Source organism: Epinephelus lanceolatus, chromosome 11 (assembly GCF_041903045.1).
Source record: "Epinephelus lanceolatus isolate andai-2023 chromosome 11, ASM4190304v1, whole genome shotgun sequence".
NCBI classification, from domain to species: Eukaryota; Metazoa; Chordata; class Actinopteri; order Perciformes; family Serranidae; genus Epinephelus; species Epinephelus lanceolatus.
This window is the reverse complement of record NC_135744.1, coordinates 20,267,897-20,288,285: the sequence shown is the minus strand read 5'-3', so window position 1 is coordinate 20,288,285 and position 20,389 is coordinate 20,267,897. Positions and strand designations below refer to the sequence as shown.

The 20,389-nt window shown below is 40.8% G+C and overlaps 1 protein-coding gene across 1 annotated transcript; it reads left to right on the top strand.

The window, feature by feature from the left end:
• Positions 1-1,523: 1,523 nt before the first annotated feature.
• Positions 1,524-18,359, top strand: ei24 (EI24 autophagy associated transmembrane protein). Its single transcript, XM_033609586.2, has 11 exons — positions 1,524-1,658; positions 3,569-3,705; positions 5,720-5,865; positions 6,531-6,591; positions 6,967-7,033; positions 7,124-7,248; positions 10,102-10,221; positions 12,556-12,667; positions 12,765-12,876; positions 16,754-16,828; positions 16,920-18,359. Exons 2-11 carry the CDS (start codon positions 3,664-3,666, stop codon positions 17,080-17,082), a joined length of 1,023 nt encoding a protein of 340 aa, XP_033465477.1. The 5' UTR covers positions 1,524-1,658; positions 3,569-3,663; the 3' UTR covers positions 17,083-18,359.
• The last annotated feature ends 2,030 nt before the right edge of the window (positions 18,360-20,389 follow it).

Below are 20,389 nucleotides of genomic sequence, written 5' to 3'. Positions count from 1 at the left end.
AAACGCACAAGGAAGATAACGCTAATGTTTCAGAGGCTACGCTACAGTAGGCTAACGTTAGCCATTAGCAACTGGATGCTGTGTTGTCATATAACATTTTATGTTATATTAGAAGCAAACTAAACATAACGTTACCTGTCCTGCACAGTCAAACGCAACCCCGGAGTTTTGAAACTTATCCAGGGTCAGTGATGACTAATGAGTTTTATAATATAACGTAAACGCTAACGTTAGTTAGTACTGGTGACTGGCAACATACAAGGAAGATAATACTGACGCTCAGGCAACGTTAGGCTACAGTAGGCTAACCGTTAGCAACTGGATGCTGTGTTGTCATATATAACATTACAGCCTATGTTACATTAGAGGCAAACTAAAAATACCTGTCCAGCAGAAACTCTGCGACCATCTTGTCCCTTTTTAGCTCAGGATGAAGCTGCATCAGTCTTCACCATCGCTCGAAAGCAGAGCCGATATTACGCGAGCGGTTACGTCAGTCGGGGGCCTTCACGTGGGAAAGACAGACAGGACGCTCGGCCAATCATTGCATTCGGTTTGAATTATTGTATTCATTGGCCGGAGTTTTCTTAGAACCATATGAGATTGGTGTAATTCTGAGTTTTTATTTCTGGTGGAATTCACTTACATTTTAGTGTGCCATCAGCTTATTAATAGCATTTTAACCTAAACAAAGAAAAGCATAAAATTTCCAGAAAGGTAAGTGTCGCTTTAAAGATCATCCATAATGTTGTTGACCAGTGACAGTGTAGTGTGTCCTTTGCCTAAACATACCATAATGGTTCATTGCGAGAATAAAGAATTTAGTGAGATAATGAAGTGATGTCTGCATGTTTTCCCAGATAAACCAAACATCTTTGTACATGGTGTGAGACAAACTCTACAGCCACCCGATACAATCACTGGCCACACTATCACCTACACATGTATTTCCTAGATACCACATTAAAATGGTGTGGAACTCAAATTGTTAAGTATTAGTCTGCACATCAGATAATTACTAACATTAACTTAACATAAAATAGGAAACTAAAGTATATCTTACTTATTCCTATCCACATATCCCCTAACTCTTATACTGACAAAGTTTTCAATTAGACTGTGTAATACAACTTTTATCCATTCATTGTTTGTAACCACTTATGCTGTTAAGGGTTGCTGAGGGGATGGAGCCTATCCCAGCTGACACAAGGAAATGAGAGAATAAAAGCAAAAAAATAATAAATGTTATTTTGATTTTGTACTTAAAAATGACACACTTTGAAAAAATGCATTTTTTAATCTTATAATCTTTTAATCTTTCTCAAAATAACACTCTGGCAGAGAAAGTGTTAAAAGAAACAATGGCGGTAAAATAAAACAAAATACAACCATTTAAGCTTAAAAAGTATATTTTTTAAATTTGACATGCCTCCCCTTTTTGTATCACCCCTCTACCCCCTCATAAGTAACGAACAGTACCTAAATGAGACGTTCACCAGGAGGACTACATTTCCCATGTTCCCCTGAAGTCGGAGCTTGCGCAATATGTTTTGCACGGCCCTGGCTGGTAGTGTCTGTTAAGTGTTGTTGTTGTCACATTAAGGGGGGCGAAAGAAAGAATTACCGAAGTTATCACAACCCTGAGCCTGTCGCATGAGGTAAGGACGACACCGCCGTTATCTGTGTGCTCTGTGTGACTTTACTCGCTTGTCGAGGTGTTGTCTCAACGACACACATCACAGTTAAATTAGTTATTGAGCGGTAACAGTTAGCTAGCAACACAGACACACAAGCTAGCAGAGCACTTAACAAACCAACGAGACAAGTCAAAGATAATAAAAGCAGAGGCATCATGACCGGCGACATAATGAGGGTCTTCACATGTCAAATAGTTTGGACTTTTCGGCAAACCAGAGAGCTAGCTAACACTGACTGTTAGCTACACCTCCTAAAGCTAACCCACTGAGTCAGCTTGCTAACGTTAACTTACACAAATAGTAACGTTATGGTCAAGAGACACTGGCTGAATCAACGTTTAACTTTTATCTCGGTACAAAACTTGTATAACTGATTCAGTCCATTTGGGAAATGAAGAGGTGACGCTGCTGTTTTATAACGTTACCATGCAAACACATTAATGGGTTTGTTAGACAGGGACAGAACAATAGCAGCAGTTATTATGCAGATGTTAGCTTTGCTTTCCTGATGTCAGTTAGGTAACAACATCAAATCCTGTTTTTCACACTATTCATAAAGTTAGAAAGTAGTTTGTTTCCTGTGTTTTCTTTGTGTGATGTTGTTTAACTTCTGAAGGACCACAACAAGTTTATAGTGTGGTGTCAAAGGAAATAATTCACAGTTTAGAAAGAAGTGACAAATCACAAATTAGCATTACATCATCCAACGTAATCCAAAGTAGTTGATGTAGTTGGTTACAGAAACAAATCAAGTTATAACAGCTGTGAATCAGCACAAAATGGCTACCAAATATATATACAGGAAAACTTCAATTATTAGCCTGGGCTGTTACTGCTTAAATCACTGAACTCAACAGGCTTATATTTGGGACAGGCCTTTAATTCCTTTGACACAAAACTGTTGCTCAGCAAAGATCGGAAATACAATCGTTTATTTGAACCAGTTTGGATATTACTTGTTTAAAAATCAGGCTTCAGATAATACATCACTTATGAATCATTCATTTGATCTAGCTCTGACAGACAAGGCATCAGAGAGAGGGAGTTACGGTCCTGTTAAAACAATACTAACAACTTGGATTACTTTTTATGAAGAACACATTTGATTCTTTTGATTTGAGGACCCTTATGGACTAAAGGAAAATGAATAACTTACAGGGTAATAGGGGAATGGATGTATAATATGAGGTAGCCAACAACCTGGTTTTATACATCCGAAGAACTCCTTTAAAAAAAAATTAAAACAAAGAACTGCTTGGCAACCAGACCATGCGTCTAATTGAGACAGGCCTTTATTTGTCAAAATGTGTAGCCATACCAGGTTAGTAAAAAAGGACTAGGCTTTTAATCAAAGTTTTACGGTGTATATATACTATTTGAGACAGGCGTTTATTTGTCAAAATATGTAGTCACACCAGGCTAGTGAAAGAGACTGGGCATGTAATTTGGGCTAGACCTTTAATGTAAGTATCAAAAAAGTGGTAAATTTATCTTTGAACTGTTTCAAGACCAGAAGATTTTTGTCATCATTCAATTAATGTCATTCTTTGAAGTGAAATAACAGCAATGTAACGCTGGAAAATTTGATTTTCGTGTATGCACACGAGGAACTACCACATTTAGAAATACAAATGTTGCTAATGCAGCAACCACAAGTGATTATTTTGCATGAATGTGCTGAGTTCTAGTAATGCTGTTGGATAAAGCTGACATGGGTGGGAAAATTAAGCTTGCAATTCAATCTCCTAGCATACCAATGTGAGTTCTGCAGGTTAGACCAGCATTTTTAGTTGTTATTGTAAATTTGGGCAAAGAGTTCCACCTGCTAGCTCTTGTCCTCACTTTATTTCCTTGGTTTTGGTTTGTGGTAGGTTACTGGGTGAGCCCCTCCCTGCCATGAGAGCTGACCACCAGGTCACCAGCACCCCCTCCTTCTGCAGTTGATGGATCTGCAGCTGGTCCAGAGATGACAGACAGCGTCAGGGCCTTCCTCCGCAATGTTGCGACGGTCAGCAGACACACACACTGTACTTACACATGAGCAACGACACAAGGCATGAGGGTGTCGTTCATTGACAGTGCAGATACATGGATTCAAACTAGTGGAGTAGTCGTTTTGAAATAGCAGAGACATTCACTCACTGGCCACTTTATGAGGTACACCTATAATATAAGGTGTTTGTAATATTTTGCCACCTTCATGTATGTAAATAGGGTTGTCAAATATTATAAACACCTTTCGATGTAATGCAGGGCAGTACAACACCACCGACAACAACCTCAAAAATAAACACAGTAATAGAATTGTCACATTTTTAAACAGCGTCAACAAACACTGAAAATTTATGAGCTTTATAAAAGTAGAATTAATGGCAGGCATGCTGTATTGGATTGCATTAGATTGTACCAGTGTACCTAATAAAGTGGGCAGTAAGCGTACAAGGTGTGTAGAACATATATTCACTACCAAATCTAATGTGGAAAGATGCTAAAAAGACGCATGTTGTGCCTATTCTAGATTATGCTCCAAAAGATTTAATCTCCATACAAGAAAAGAGGTGGCGTATGTCCAGAACTGAACACAATAGAAGCAACATTGATGAATGAAGACCATAATGTCCACAGAAATTCTTGATAATAATGGAACATGACATTGTCCCACTGGTGTATTTGTAGTGTGTGAAGGGCAACTGTTAACAGATAAGTCCTGTGAGGATGCAGGGCTTTTTGTGTACTTTAGTCCAGGACAAATGAGGACGGTTGAACTTAACTTCCTATTTATATCCCTGAACTTTATCATTGTGTACCATCATCTTAAATATTAGCTGGCTGTACTCCAAAAGAGTCCAAAGATATTGTTTGTTTGTCTTTGAAATGATTCCTGATATCTCTTGTGTTATACCGTAAATGGTGTTTGTCTGCTACCAGCATACAGCAGAATAGACCTTGAGGAGCCATCCTGTGGAAGTTATTTTTATGACCTTTTGATCATTAATTTTCATAACAAGCTAGTGTTAGCAGTGTTAGCTATCTCCTGTTGGCAGAGGAAGACTGTTTTTTTTTCTTCACAGAGTGTTTTTCTGGGAACATCTTTAGATTCATAATGCAGCCGTGGTAACTCTGAATAATGCAGCCAACATTAGCTACTGCTGTTCAAACTGTCTCTTCAGTTTGGTACTGAGAAACAAACCAAACTCACAGCCTACATAGCTACTTAGCTGGCGAGGTTAAGTGGCATGGGCAAGCCTTGTTAAGCCAAATGAATAAGAGGAGATGTTAGTTTCTGTCTCTTTGTAATTTCTATAAACAGATTTTGCATATGTATGCAGAGCCTGTAGGTGACAGGACAAGATATTGGTGTAGGAAGAGGTATTGACCAATTAAGCTTGAACAGAATGTAAAGAGACCTGGTGGAGATGCAAACACATTGGCCGAAATACAGTCCTTTAACCCATCGGCTATTACCTGATGATAAGTTAGCTTTTTATTAGCTTTTGTTAAAAAAGATATATGCATTCAAATGTAGATATCTGTTTAGAAAAATTAGCTGAAATAATCGGAGTATGGGAGAGGTAGTCTTGACTCTTCTATCCACTGGCTACACTGGATTAGTCCGAAATACTGGCCCCTGTCCCCAGAGGCTTATTGTCATCAGACTGACTGCTGATGGGGTCTGAGATTGATCTGTGCACACTGTATTTATTTACTACAGAAGCATCTAGTTGGTTGATTCAGAGTAACTTTAGTGTCATTGTTGCTCTAGCTATAAGAAAAACAAAAGTGGTTTTAGTGGCACTGAATAAAAAATACACATATTTCAGGATTGATGCATAACAGAAAACTTCCTCTGAACCATGAAGTCCTAAAATATTGTTAATGGGATATGCCTTCAAATACCCGTATTGGCCTTATTCTTGTGTTTAACAAGCACTTATTGAGACATTTCTGAGCTCCATTACAGCAGCTATTTTTATAAGTTATAAACAAACACTGTCTGTTCTCTCTCCCTCTGGGTTCTCTAGGGGATCAAGGACTCCATATTGGGGATTGGCACAATCTCCAAGCTGGATGCCCGCATCCAGCAGAAAAGGGAAGAGCAGCGGAGGAGAAGGGCCAGCGGGGCCCTGGCACAGAGACGGGCACAGAGTGAGGAGCGCAAACCGGACAAGTAGGCCAGAAAAACAGCTGCATATTTTAGTTTCAGTGCTACCGATTTTCTTACTTAGCCAGAGTCAGACATGCTCGTGGATATTTTTTGTGTGTCTGCATACTTGTTAAAGTTGCTTCTCCTCTTGACATGATCCTCTTAGGTAGATCCTCCTATGCACTTCCCATCCTCTGCACCATTTCCCACAAGCTTCACCAGTCAAGTGGCTATATTTACCATGAGACAAGAGAAAGTTAGTTTTCCTGGCATTCCTAGCAAAAGAGCAGGAGTAGCCTGAAAGTAAGTGCTGAATTTAGGTCAACAAAATCCCCCCTGAGCATGCATCGTGGCTCTTTGCACATGCGAACAAGAAGTGGTTGGAATTTGTTTTGCATGCTCGTGTCACTGTCAATAATGGAAATACAGATAGATACAAGATGTTTAATTGGAGCAGTCACGGCTCTATGCTGCTCTAATATCCTCCTCATTCTCCATCTGTTCCCATACTGTACATATCTGTGAGTAAAAGCCACTGTTCCAGATAGCTTCAGTCTGCAAACTGAGACATGAGAGCAGCACCCATGGATCTGTCTGACTCTGGTTAAATAAGAAAAGTAACATTAAGTGAAGTTAAACTGTCCTTATAATATTCAGCTGTGATGGACATGTTGTATTTTCTCATTCAGTGACCCCAGAGTAGCCAGCAGGATCTTTCAATGCTGTGCCTGGAATGGAGGAGTGTTCTGGGTAAGACATTTAGCCTACTGTTACAGTACAGCCTTGTCACACACACACACACACACACACACACACACACACACTAGTGAATACTTAACAGGTGCAATGTGTTGTCCTAAACTTATCTTTTAGCCTCTGGAAACTAAGAACTAAAGTCCTTTTTGTAAATGTCAGCTAAAGAAACCAACTCTGCTACACCCATTTCACATGGCCTTAGGGACCTCTATTCCTAATCCTATGGGTGCTGTCTGCAGTGCCAAAAAGTCTTGACAGCTGGTGTAAATGTCCATGAAACTATTCAAGTCAAATGCTAATTTCAAAAGCCCCGTTGAGTGTGGAAGCATGAGTTGAAGACTAACTGTAGTATCTCATTTCTCTCTCCAGCTCAGTCTGTTTCTCTTCTACCGGGTGTTTATCCCACTGCTGCAGACTCTCACAGCAAAAATCATCGGTATGTATGGCTGCTCGTGAATCTGGGGGGCAGGTTCTCTGTTGGTCTTGTGGTTGATCCATAAAGTCAACAAGCTGTTTTTTGCTCCAGGTGACCCCTCCCTCCATGGCAGTGTGTGGTCCTGGTTAGAGTTCATCCTAACCTCCGTCTTCAGTGCTCTCTGGGTTCTCCCTCTGTTCGTCCTCAGCAAGATAGTCAACGCCATCTGGTTCCAGGTCAGGCCATGCTTTGCTAGGCTGTTATGGTGTGATGGTAGAGGAAGTGGCCTTATAGAAAATCTACACGTAGATTCCATCGCGCAATCTGACATGCCATAACACAAAGTTGCATACTTTTCAAGGGTCTTCAATGGCTTTTGTGACATAAAGCAAGGTTGGCTACTCGCTGTAGTGTAAAATGATGTAATCAACCCCTTGACGTTGAGCGTGAAGCTCCCAGAGTTGTCATGGTGCTTGGTTGTGCACCTCTAAATCTTTGTAACTAGGCGCCCACGATGCATGCTACAACTCCTGACTCCTCATTGAGAGACAACAGGGCCATCAAATGTCTTAAAATTCTAGGAAAGAAATAGCCACCACACTGGGAAAGAAGAGGCTTTTTGCTGAAGAGCGAAGGAGAACATGAGAGATAGCTGTGAAAGCTAAATAATGGCCACATGGAAACAAAAAAAAGTTCAATTTGGATGTAAACAGCAGTTATAATTACAGTACAGAAATACAATTGTTGGCAGTACGTCTGTGTTTATTTTACACAGTCATGTGTTTACTACTGTTGCCAGGCAGCCTACGTTTCCTGGAACGTTCCTCTTCTTATCCACAGAATATTTTGTTTGTATGTCACCTGGCATTTCACAGCATAGTGCCACAAACAACAGGTTAAACATAAACTCCTCTGTGTGCACTCATAGCGTATGCGCCATCAACAGTAGCCTACACCATGATGTTTATTGGCAGAAATGCTATGTAATATTCACAACTATGTTTTCATAAGTTGCTAATCACCTGAAACATATGGTGCTTTCAGACCTACAGTTCGCGCCCCTGATTGCTGTCCGAGTCATGGACTAAGTTTGTCACAAAGATGCATATTTGCCTAGAGTTGGTTCATGTTTTCACAGCAGCATTTACAAGTAGACCAGATCAAATGCCTGTCCAAAATAGGTGCTTGTCCTTGGTCTGAATTTCCATGTGGGAAAAATCCAGGATGTGAACGAAACGTTGCAGAAGAGTACACTTGCAAGATATAAATGTGACACTTTCTAATGTCACAATGCAGGGACAACTACACAGGCTGATTTTAGCGCTGCTCATCGTGGACTATATTGCTGTCATTGGAGGTGCACATTAATTATCCTCCAGGACTGTAACATGCTCATGTTTAACCCAAACATGTGTTAAGCCCAGCATACACTGTACGATTTTTAAAATCTTGTTGTTAATACCAGCTCACACTGTACGAGTGAATCGTCTGCGACGTGCGGCCAAAGCTCACGATTTATGTGCTCACACTGTACGTTCCGATCATCAAGCACGATCAGAGAGCTCACACTGTACGGGTGAAAACGGCTCGTCGGCCCCTGCTGACTGTCCTGCCCGTTGACAATTGTCAATAAAGATACATTTGAAAGCTCCGATTTGTTCTGGAAGTGCCGATGTTGCCAACGAAGCAGGGCGAGCGGTTTGCTTTGATGATTGGCACTATACTGTGTGCTGAAACGTCCAAAAAGACAGTCCACCGACGCGTCACCATGGTGATCTATGTCTTCACGCAGGCGCAGTGAGGGATAAATGCACAGACGTTGGTGAATCGGCTCATGGCTCTGCTTCAACTGTGCGAATGTCTGTGCCGGCCGACCAGAATTTCTGACATGTCAGAAATTCATCCGACCGTCCGACCGAGGTTCTGGAACAGATGATCCCCCCCGCATGGCAAAAGACGTACGACGAAGTGGAAATCTGGCCCAAGCGTCGGCAGGTCGTGTGTCTCAAAAATCGGTTCAAATCCGGTCAAAAATCGTACAGTGTATGCTGGGCTTGCGACTGCAGTTCGAGGTCAGAACACGTTCTCACCACAAACGAACTCGATAGAGTTCAGTTGTAACAGGACCTAGACCACCTCTTCAAGAAGGTCTTGGTCCGGTTGTTGTGGTGCACACCTGAGTGTGATTGCTGTGTTTGCACCTGCCCAAATGAACTGCACTTAGGGGACAAACGAACTTGAGTGCGATTGAACCAAATAATTGTGTTTTTGTTACATTAGAATGAGCTGTTTATATCTACATACGGAGCAGGTCCTCTTCTACTGAGCCCACCATGTTGTTCTACAGTGGCCCAGAACTGACAAACCAAACACTGGCTCTAGATAGAACCATTCACGTTTTTGCTAAATGCCACTAAGTCCTACACACTGGACCTTTTATGTTGCAAAATGTATTGTATGTTATTGTCACTGCAATATGAGTTTTTGGAATAGAGTTGCAGTAAAATACAACTGACTTCATTACCGAAATGACTGGGATTTATAAAGCCAGCTCTGTCTCTCCCAGTATTTGTAAGCAAGTCCATTCTTTCTGTGCAATGTGTCAGACTGATCCTTTATCCAAAAAACACCAAAAAAGGGAAATCTCCTGTAGCTATAGGACTGATGTCATATCACTAAACTGGACTCGTGTGACCTCAGCTGCCTCACAATAGAAAACCTAACAGCTGCAGGAAATCTGATGAAAACAAGGTGCGAAGCAACAAGGCATCACTTGAATTTTTTGTTACGAGTAATCTGCAGGCACATGACTGCATACACAGAGGTCTTTGGATTAGCCTGATATTCTAATTTGTAGCCTGAAGCACATTTGGAGAGCTATTTTGGACTTTTCTCAACACCTGTATGTGAGATGATTAGGACATAATAATACTGTATTACATATTTGTTTATTGTCAGCTTGTAGCTCCTGTCATGTCAAATTGCCGTCCCAATGCAAGAGACGACTGTGTTCCAAATCCTCATGTTTTAGTGTTTCTCCTCATATGCTTTGTTGACTGCTGATATCATGGTGTTGTTCTTTGCTGCAGGATATAGCTGACCTTGCATTCGAAGTGTCTGGATGTAAAGCGCAGCCGTTCCCCAGCGTCAGTAAGATCATCGCAGACATGCTCTTTAACCTCCTTCTCCAGGCACTCTTCCTCATTCAGGTACATATTTGTCTTTCTCCATGTAAAAATAATGTTGTTGTCAGTGCATCTCTGCAGTGCATATTCCCAGAACTTCATCTGATTCTCATCATTCGTCTCACAAGATGTCTGAGGTGAACAGTTACAGTAAAGCTGATGTCACCGTAGACCCAGATGTCGAATCTTTGCAGACTATGCAAATGATATCACTTTTCTAAATGAGTCACAAAGTCATGCTTGTTATGAGTTTGGTCATTCTGCTATCAGTAGCTGTGTCTGCAGCATGGCAGGCCAACAGTTTCATTCCTTAATTAGGGGCCGGGCAGCCTAAGCTGCCAGGACCCTATTGTTTTGCTGCATGTTCTTCTTCTTCTTCTTCTTCCGAGGAAATCATACTTCCCATGCGCGAAAAATCACCAAACTTTGCACAAAGGTCCAGTCCCATGCCAGATGTCCTCAGCTGCAAAAACAGGCCAATAGTCCTCTAAGTCAAAAGTCAAAATTTTGAAAATTCACAACAAATCAACCATATGTGCTACAGATTTGCAACTTTCACCAAAATGTAGCCCCAATACTGAAGAAGCTTTTGTACATTTACTATTAAAAATTATGAAGTCCATCACTGTTTTTTTCAAAAACTGTAAAACTTATTAAACCTATCTCCTCCCACAATTTTTGCTCAATTGACACCAAACTTGCTACAGAGCATCTTCAGACTGTCCTACACAAACGATCCACACAGATTTTTGATTTATCGAAAATTGAGCCTACAGTGCGTCAAAATGTTTGACTGTAAACAGTACTGTAAACATATACTTGCAAATTCTTGCTAAATACATTTTCAATGTTCATTAAAAAAATGACAAAATTTTGGAGTCATGGTCGATGATGTTTGGAAAATATCAGAATTTTATCTCAAAAACTGAATTTTTTTACAGCATTTTGAATTTCGCTCTTATGCGAACAATTGGAGTCAATGCAAAAATGGCATTTTTAAACATCAGTTTTTCACTTATGGAGCCAATAAATCATTGTTAAAAACAAATTACCAACATCTCCATGCTGTCTAGATGCAATTTGTGTATTTTCGGATTTTTGTCTTAATAACTGAATTTTTGACAGACGTTTGAAATCTGCCTTTACACACTAACAGCTGCTGTCTTGCACACAGGTGACTGCTTAGTCAATTTGTGAAGCTACATGTTACATTTCTGTTTGCCAGTTAGCTCAGTGAGATAGAGGATGGTTCTTGGTGTTGAAGATTGTGAGTTCAAGCCTCAGCTCGTGCAACATTTCCATATGAGAGATCTACCAAAACTTTTCATAAAGGTCCAGTCCCATGCCAGATGTCCTCAACTGGAAACACAAGACAATAGTCCTGATGGTGGCGCTACAGCAAGCCTCTAAATTTCAAAACTTTGAAAATTCATAACAAATCAACCATATGTGCTACAGCTTTGGAACGTTCACTTTGAAATTTGCTTTTCCATGGCATGGATGGCTACTGTCTGGCACCCTGATGCTTGGCTTAGTCAATTTGTGAAGCCACACATGAACTATCACTTGCCAATTAGCTCAGTGAGATAGAAGACGGACCTCAGTCTCAGAAGTTGTGAGTTCAAGCCTCAGTTAAGGTAGAACGGACATTCTAATGTGAAAGTCCTATGTTCAGGCATCATGCTATGTGGATTAGAGACTACCAAGGTTAAAATAATTATGATCCAGGCAGTTTTGCGGAGAGACAAATACTCTTTATCAACACTTTTCCCTGCTATCCCTTGTCTCTTTTCCCTGTTTATTTGGCTTAGCTATCAGTCAATATGCAGAGTCTATCCAATAGCTACTTTTACATTTTAAAAAATGTTTTCATCTTTGTCACCATGGATAATGTTTAGCTTTAAGATAGAGCAGGCCAGTTTGTCCATAATTGCTAGCAGTTAATGTTATTCTTACTTTCTTGTTCTTGAGTTTTTTTTTTCCTTTGTATATTATGAGTCTAATCACTTCAGCCACTCATCCACAATTTGAAGGGTATGCCATAATTATATGATGTAACTTCTATGTTGTGATATGCTTTGTTTTAGTGTGTGTGTTGCTCAGAATTGCCTAATTTTGCCTAAAATTGCCCGGCCCCGACCATTGCTGCGCAGCAGCTATAATTCTTGAGTTGATTCTCAAAGAATGTTCAAAATATAAAAAAGCTCTATGGTGTCCCACTTGGTGTTCAGATTGTAAAGAGGACTTTTTTTGCCACACACTTGATTTATACTAATTTAATTTCAAACAAATAATACATTACACACATTTCTCTCCTTGGTGAAAATAATTGCATTGTTTATTTTCGTGGTCCTCCAGGGCATGATTGTTAGCCTGTTTCCCATCGATGCCATTGGACAGATGGTCAGCCTGCTCCACATGTCTCTGCTCTACTCCCTGTACTGCTTTGAGTATCGCTGGTTCAACCATGGTAAGACACTCACATTACACTACTCTACACCCCAAATCAGCTGGACTCACTGGATGGAGAACTCAAACAAAACTGAGGCTGTCTATGTGTGTTAAAGGCATTGAGATGCACCAACGGCTGTCCAATATTGAGAGGAACTGGCCCTATTACTTCGGCTTTGGTTTGCCCATGGCCCTGCTGACTGCCCTGCCCTCCTCATACATCATCAGGTAAGACTCCTGGGAGATGACACTCTGATTGATTATATTCATGTTACACCAAACACACCTATGATTGATTAAGGGACTAAATACAACCCCTTTGCCCCCTGTGCCTTACTTCGTGCCCAGATTAGGCTCCATTTAACTAGCAAGGGTGGAAGTGGACATGCCCTAAATAGACTCTATACCGACTATGTATGCTAATGTCCAGCTGCCTCACGGATGGGTTTTACGTATTACCACAGAAGCTATTATCAAATTACTTGGTGACCTACTGCAGTGGTTTTCAAAGGGCAAGCCACAATCTCAAGGCACGCCCGTATTTATATCTGTGCACAGTAGCTTCTGTAATGTGTGTTATCACTCTTATCATGACATGAGACAATAAAAATAAGAAGGAATAAGACAGGTAGCTTTCATTATACTGTCTCTTTTCTTTCGGTGGTAGGTCGTCTTTGGTGGCCCTTTGTTGTAATTTGCTCCGTACAATAAAGCGATCCATTGTCCCACTGATGGCTTTCTCCTTTTAAACGTTATCATCCCTCACACTGGCTGCCAGTCAGGGCTTTTCATGTGTCACACACTTATAATTCCCATGCAAAAACAGTGACAAATAGGCTCCCCGTGAAGGTTTTTTTATATCAAATTAAATTAAATGACATTTTTAACTAGAATTTGCCTCTTTATTAGAAAATGGCCGTGCACAACATACTGATACAGTCAAAACTCTGATTTATGACTTTTTGTACAGGCCCAGACCCAGTTGAATATTGCATTAATAATGTGTGATTATCACACAATCCCACAGCACACCATTAGAGAACCACAGATCTACTGTACTATTTTAGCTCCACTCAACTCCAAAATGTGTTTGTTACCATAATTTGTATAGATATGTCTATGAATGTTTTGATAGACCTAGAAATTACATTATTTTGTGCATATATGTTTTTTGTAAGAAAGCCCTATTAAGCCCAGCATACACTGTACAATTTTTGACCGGATTTGACCCAATTTTTGAGACACACGACCTGCCGACGCTCGGGCCGGATTTCCGCTTCGTCGTACTTCTTTTGCCGTGCAGTGTACGGGGGTGGGGGCGAGGGGCGATCATGTGTTCCAGAACCGCGGTTGGACGGTCGGATGAATTTCTGACATGCCAGAAATTTTGGTCAGCCGGCACAGACATTCGCACAGTTGAAGCAGAGCCACGAGCCGATTCACCAACGTCTGTGCATTTATCCCTCACTGCGCCTGCGTGAAGACATAGATCACCATGGTGACGCGTCGGTGGACTGTAAATATGGAGGCCATGTTGGTTGAGCTGTGGCAACAGTATGAGTGCCTGTTCGACGTTTCTTCTTCCACCTACCACGCCCGCTATCAACGAGAGAAACGCTGGCAGGAGATAGCCAATATTCTTCAGCTGCCTGGTAAGTTTTTTCTGCTCTCATTTTCAAGCAAGAGCAACAAACGTACAAGCTAGCGCGCTAGACGAGGTACAACACACACACACACACACAGTGGGTGCACCCGGTTGTAGCCGTCTTACCTCCAACTCGTTGTAAAATGGACAAACCATACTGTCCACGTCTCTCAAGCCATCTGCGAGTCCATATGCACTGACGCCTCTTCTTTTTGGACGTTTCGGCACACAGTATAGCGCAAATCATCAAAGCAAACCGCTTGTCCTGCTTCGTTGGCAACATCGGCACTTCCGGAACAAATCGGAGCTTTCAAATGTATCTTTATTGACAGCTGTCAACAGGCAGGACAGTCAGCAGGGGCCGACAAGCCGCTTTCACCCGTACAGTGTGAGCTCTCTGATCGTGCTTGATGATCGGAACGTACAGTGTGAGCACATAAATCGTGAGCTTTGGCCGCACATCGCAGACGATTCACTCAGTGCAGTACAGTGTGAGCAACAAGATTTTAAAAATCGTACAGTGTATGCTGGGCTTTAGACAAACAGTGAAAGAGAGGGAATTTCCCTGATTCTGATGTTCATTCTTGACAGGAAACAGTGTATGTAACAAATTAAGATGAAATGTTTAAGAAAAATCACTTTATAACCTCAGAGCCATGAGATTATAAAAAAAAAAGAACAAAAATACCTCTATAAATGCCAGAGAGCAACACATCTTAAAACAATATGCTATATATTAAAATATATCTTCCAGAGTTGTTTTAGAGTATGAAAAACAAAGGTGAAAATGTGGAACAGTTACAAAAATACCATGAAACACGCAGGTTATAAGATTATACAACAAGAAGTTCTGACCAAGCAATTTGATTGGTCGACAAGACACTTAGAATGTGCTCAAATCAGCATGACAGCACACCTGGCTCATCACTACAAATATTACTGTCATCTCCATGGCAACGTTGCAGCTGCCAGAGCAAATACCAGAAGGCTACAAAACTTGTACTAAATGGATGGTTTTGATGTTAATTTTGATGTACTGTATAGGGCCGACTGAGTTTGATGAATGGTTGGAAAAAGACGATGCTGCTGTTGCTTTGTTACATACCACACACACGTTCTATATGCATTTATGGGCTGAAGTCTACAAAATCCTTTAATATTATGTAATGATAATAATAATAATAATACATTTTATTTATAGTGTGCTTTCCAAAGTACTCAAGGACACTTAACATTGGTTGAAAACGACCACAAAATAGATGCAACACACGACATCATTCACACATTAAAAGCAGTTTTGAAAAGATGTGTTTTGAGTAGTGATTAGAACTGGGACAGGTTCAGTGCAGTCTCGAATGTGTTTGGGCAGAGTGTTCCAGAGGGAGAGGGCAAATATGGACAAGGCCCTGTCGCCCCAGCTTCCATGCTTGGACCTGAGTGGGGGAGTCAGGGGGTTGGCATCAGAGGAGCGGAGACTGCGGGAAGGAGTGTGGCGGTGGAGCAAGTTATGGAGGGGAAGGACTTTGAATTGGATGCGTTGCAGGACAGGAAGCCAGTGGAGGTTTCTGAAGGACAGTGATGATGTGATCGTGGGATAGGGAATGGGTTAGCAGACGGGCAGCAGGGTTCTGGATGTATTGGAGTTTATTTAAGGGTTTGGATGGTGTAGCAGAATATTTCGTTTGATAAAAACGTGGTGGATTTTGGAAATGATTACGTCTTTTTTTTTTTTTTTTTTTTTTTCCCAAAGACTTTCAGACTATAATATACTTTTGAATGATTGGAAACGTCTGGCATGCTCTGGCATTCTCCATCTTCGGCACTGCTAGCTTAAAAATACATGTGGAGTTTGTGGATGTAGGAGCTAAATCTTTTCAGCACGTATCTTAGTTGTAACAAGACAGAGCTAGCAAAGCAGTTTTGTATTTATATATGAGGTATTTATTTAGAGAACTCGACAATCTCTAGAAAGCATAAGCTCCAGTTCGCTGGTGGACTCAACAGGGACTAGAAAACAGGTCCGATGTGAAGTCGTTACTATGGTTTGACCTACGTGCTGGAGTAGTAAGCTAGGTTTCATTACATATAGTAGTCTACTGACGTGACTGATTCTTTTCCAGCTATTAGTCTGACTGAATGTATTTCCATGGAAACAGAGAAGCAAACAGTTTTTTATTTTGAGAGCTAACTGCCCCTCGACATAAATACATTTTGATTTTTATATTTTATTTTGTTGGTAATAGTTGTATAATCGCAATATCGCATGAGACGGTGTGCTTTAACGCGAGCACCAAGGTCTATACGCATCACTGAGGTGCCACAAATGACGTTAAAGCACACCCTCTTGTGCTTAATTGGGAGTACAATCTGGAAAATGTGCCTCATGCTTCCCTTTGGGTCGAATTATTCTTTACTGCATTTACTGACTGCAGAGTTTTTTGTTCTTCCTTTCCCCCCTAGTGGCTGCTTGTTTTCCATCCTCTTCCCTCTGTTCATCATCAGCGCTAACGAGGCCAAGACGCCAACAAAGCTGTAGTAAGTGTGAAACAATAACAGTTGTTTTTAAAACATAGTTTCTTCTAATGCATGACCCACTGATCACATTTATGTTCCCCGATCTTTTCAGCCACTTCCAGCTACGTCTCTTCTCCCTGGTCGTGCTGATCAGCAACAAGCTTTTCCACAAGACGGTCCACCTGCAGTCCTCTCTGACGTCGTCCGCCTCCTCTGAGAGGCTGTCGTCTCCCCACACCTCCCCGACCCGCCAGAGACCTCTGCCCAGCCAGTGACAGGTCCACCTCAAGGAGATAGGAAAACAGGAACGCGTTTGATGAGTGGCTGCACCCAATGTGATAAAGTGATTCTTCCAGAAGGATCTCCTTTAATGAAGATGATGTGTGGTTTAGGACGAAGGGTTTACATGTTTTTATCTGATATCTGTCCCCATTTGCAGACACATTTTTCAGTGTGACACAAAAATCGACTGCCCCGTGCCTCACACTCAAAACACATTATATACTCAGCTCTTGACTTGTTTTCTTTTGTGGATTTACTTTTAATTGTTGTTTTTTTTTGTTTGTTTTGTATAATGTGCCATTTGAGTGACTCTCCTTTAATAAATTACAGCACAAGAAATGGTGTAGTTTTAATATGTTGAAGCAAACTTGTGACTAAAAGGATTTTTTAAACCGAAGGGCCTTGTTTGCAGAAGCGAAGCACAGTCTTGTTTTACCTACAGTTCATGTTTTCTCGATGTTGCAAGTCACATTCCTTCCTCACAGATTGAATGTTTTGTTGCACATGCATATGTCTTCTGTCAAATGATGGTGTCCTAGCAGTTCCAGGAATAACCTTGTATAGTTAAAAAAAAAAAAAAAAGGGAGACTTTTTTTATCCTGTAAGAGCTTTGTTTTTAGTAGAATATATAAAACAGTTCAGGAGCTGCTTAAAGAAAAGTATTGGTGACCTTAGTTATGGAAACCAAATAACAAAAGTCACTCTGGTTAGCTTGGGGTCTCATCCCAAATTAAAGCTCACAACACTGTCTGATGAGATGTTGCAAATCACAGGGTGACACCAGCAGAGGAGAAGCTGTGTGAATTCAGTAGGTGATAGGTGAGATGACACTGCCAAACTGTTGCATCTATGTTTTGTTTATTTCACTTCAGCCACTAAAATGCTAAGCTCTGTAACAAAGGAAGGAGTCGCACACTTTAAGACTCTACATCCTGACAAATGGGTGATCAGCCTTGACCTGCTTGCTCTAGTTTTCCCCCATAGAGCTGAAGCAAATATATACGGTCCCCGCAGATCATCGGCTGTTTGATTTTACACGCTGTATATAATGTTAATACATCCTGAATGTTCAACCAGAAGTCCGCCACCATGCAGCAACCCGGTCACCAGACTTTCTCTCACTCGTCAGAGGTCATGGGGAGTGGGTCATGATTTTTGAAACGGTGTGCAATCATTGTAAGAAGAGCATAGTGTTTGTGCAGACTGATGTATGTGAGTGAGGTTTTGTAAAAGTAATACATCTGATTTCAATAAAATTGGTCAGTATTCAGTATTTTCATCACTGTGTTCTGGGTTTTGCTCGGCAGGACGTGACAGAGTCGACAGTGAAAAGATGAAGATGGGGCAGTTTGGGCCACACCAAGAGTTGGTTCGACACCTCACAGAGAAAACGGACACACTGAATTAACGCATATCCCCTATTTCAAATCAATGTTTGCCATTTATTATAATAATATAGCAGGGTGAATATGAGCAGATATAGTGTGTTTGCAGTACTCTATACAAAGTGCTATATGGTATAAATCTGTTATGGTGACTTTATTTTGGTCACCAGCAAAGGCTGGTGCCATGGGCTAATTATTAGACAGTGGACCCCTCGGCACAGATAGGCACATAGTTTCATGTCTGTAGTAATTTTGTGTGTATTCATTTTGAGTCCCTTTGTGGTTGCTATGTAGCATTTTGTTGTCCTGTGTCTTTAAGGTCATTTTGTGTTTTGTTTTTTTTTGGGGTTTTTTTCCCCATTTTGCATCTCTTTGTAGTTGTTTTGTCTCTTTAAGTCTTTTTGTGTTTTTTTGTGGTTGTTTCCCCTTTTCGCAGTTATTATGTGTCTCTTTGAAGTGATTGTGTGTCTTTTGCAATTCCTGTGCATCCCTTTGTGGTCGATTTGTGTATCTTCATAGTCATTTTGTGTCTTTTTTGGGTCATTTTGTCTTGTCCTTGGTTGTTTTGTGTTTCTTTATTGTTGTTTTGACTGGTTTTTGAAGGAATTTTGTGTCATTTTTGGTCATTTTGTGTTGCTTTGTAGTCATTTTGTGTCTTTTGTCTCGTCCTTAGTCGTTTTGTGTTCCTTTGTGGTTGTTTTGATCTGTTTTTGTGTCCTCTCTTGGTCGTTTCATGTAATTCTATGTGATTGTTTCCTCCTCCTGTAGTTATTTTGTGTCTTTTTTAAGTGATTTTGTGTGTTTTTGCAGTCCCTTTGCATGGCTTTGTTGTCCTTTTGTGTATGTTCAAAGTTGTTTTGTGTCTTTTTGGGTCATTTTGTCTTGTCCTTGGTTGTTTTGTGTTTCTTTGTAGTCATTTTGTGTCTCTTTATTGTTGTTTTGAATGGTTTTGAAGGAATTTTTTGTCATTTTTGGTCGTTTTGTGTTGCTTTGTAGTCATTGTGTGTCTTTTTGAGGTCCTTTTGTCTCGTCCTTGGTCGTTTCATGTTTCTACGTGATTGTTTCCTCCTTTTGTAGTTATTTTGTGTCTTTTTTAAGTGATTTTGTGTGTTTTTGCAGTCCCTTTGCATGGCTTTGTTGTCTTTTTGTGTCTGTTTGAAGTCGTTTTGTATCTTTTGGGGTCATTTTGTCTCGTACTTGGTCATTTTGGGTTTCTTTGTGGTTGTTTAGACCCTTTTTGTAGTAATTTTGTGTCTTTTGCTGTCATTTTGACTCATCCTTAGTTTTTTGTGTTTCTTTGTAGCCATTTTGTGTCTAACTGAGGTCAGTTTGTCTCGTCTGTGGCCTATTTTTTAGTAATTTTGTGTCTTTTTGTGTGTCTTTGTGGTTCTTTTCCCTTTTTGTGGTTATTTAATATACCTTTGGAGTGATTTCATGTCTCTAGGCAGTTCCTTTGCATTGCTTTGTTGTATTTTTATGCTCATTTCGAGTCTCTTCCTGGCCCATTGGTGTTAATTTGAGTAACATTTTACAGATGAAGACAAGGGGGGCTCCTGACACTATGGGGCCCCTGGACCTGTGCCCAGTGTGCCCAGTGTTCAGTAATCCATCCATGGCTGGCACTACCTGGTCACTGAGGAAAATAATCTAAACAACAGGCTTTATACCACTGAACCAACCATTAACTGTCATATAGCTGTTAACAGCTAATATTTTGACTTCGGCTGCACCACTGAGATGACGTTGTCCTGAGAGTTTTCCACCACTAGGGGGCCTCTCCTCCTCACTAAGGACACGTCACTACACTACAGCGGCAAGGTAGGGGACCAAGTTTGAATGACAGCCGACGAACCAATCACATTCATGTAGAATTACTGTTGACTGACGCTCAACCAATAAACGCGCAGCATACCGC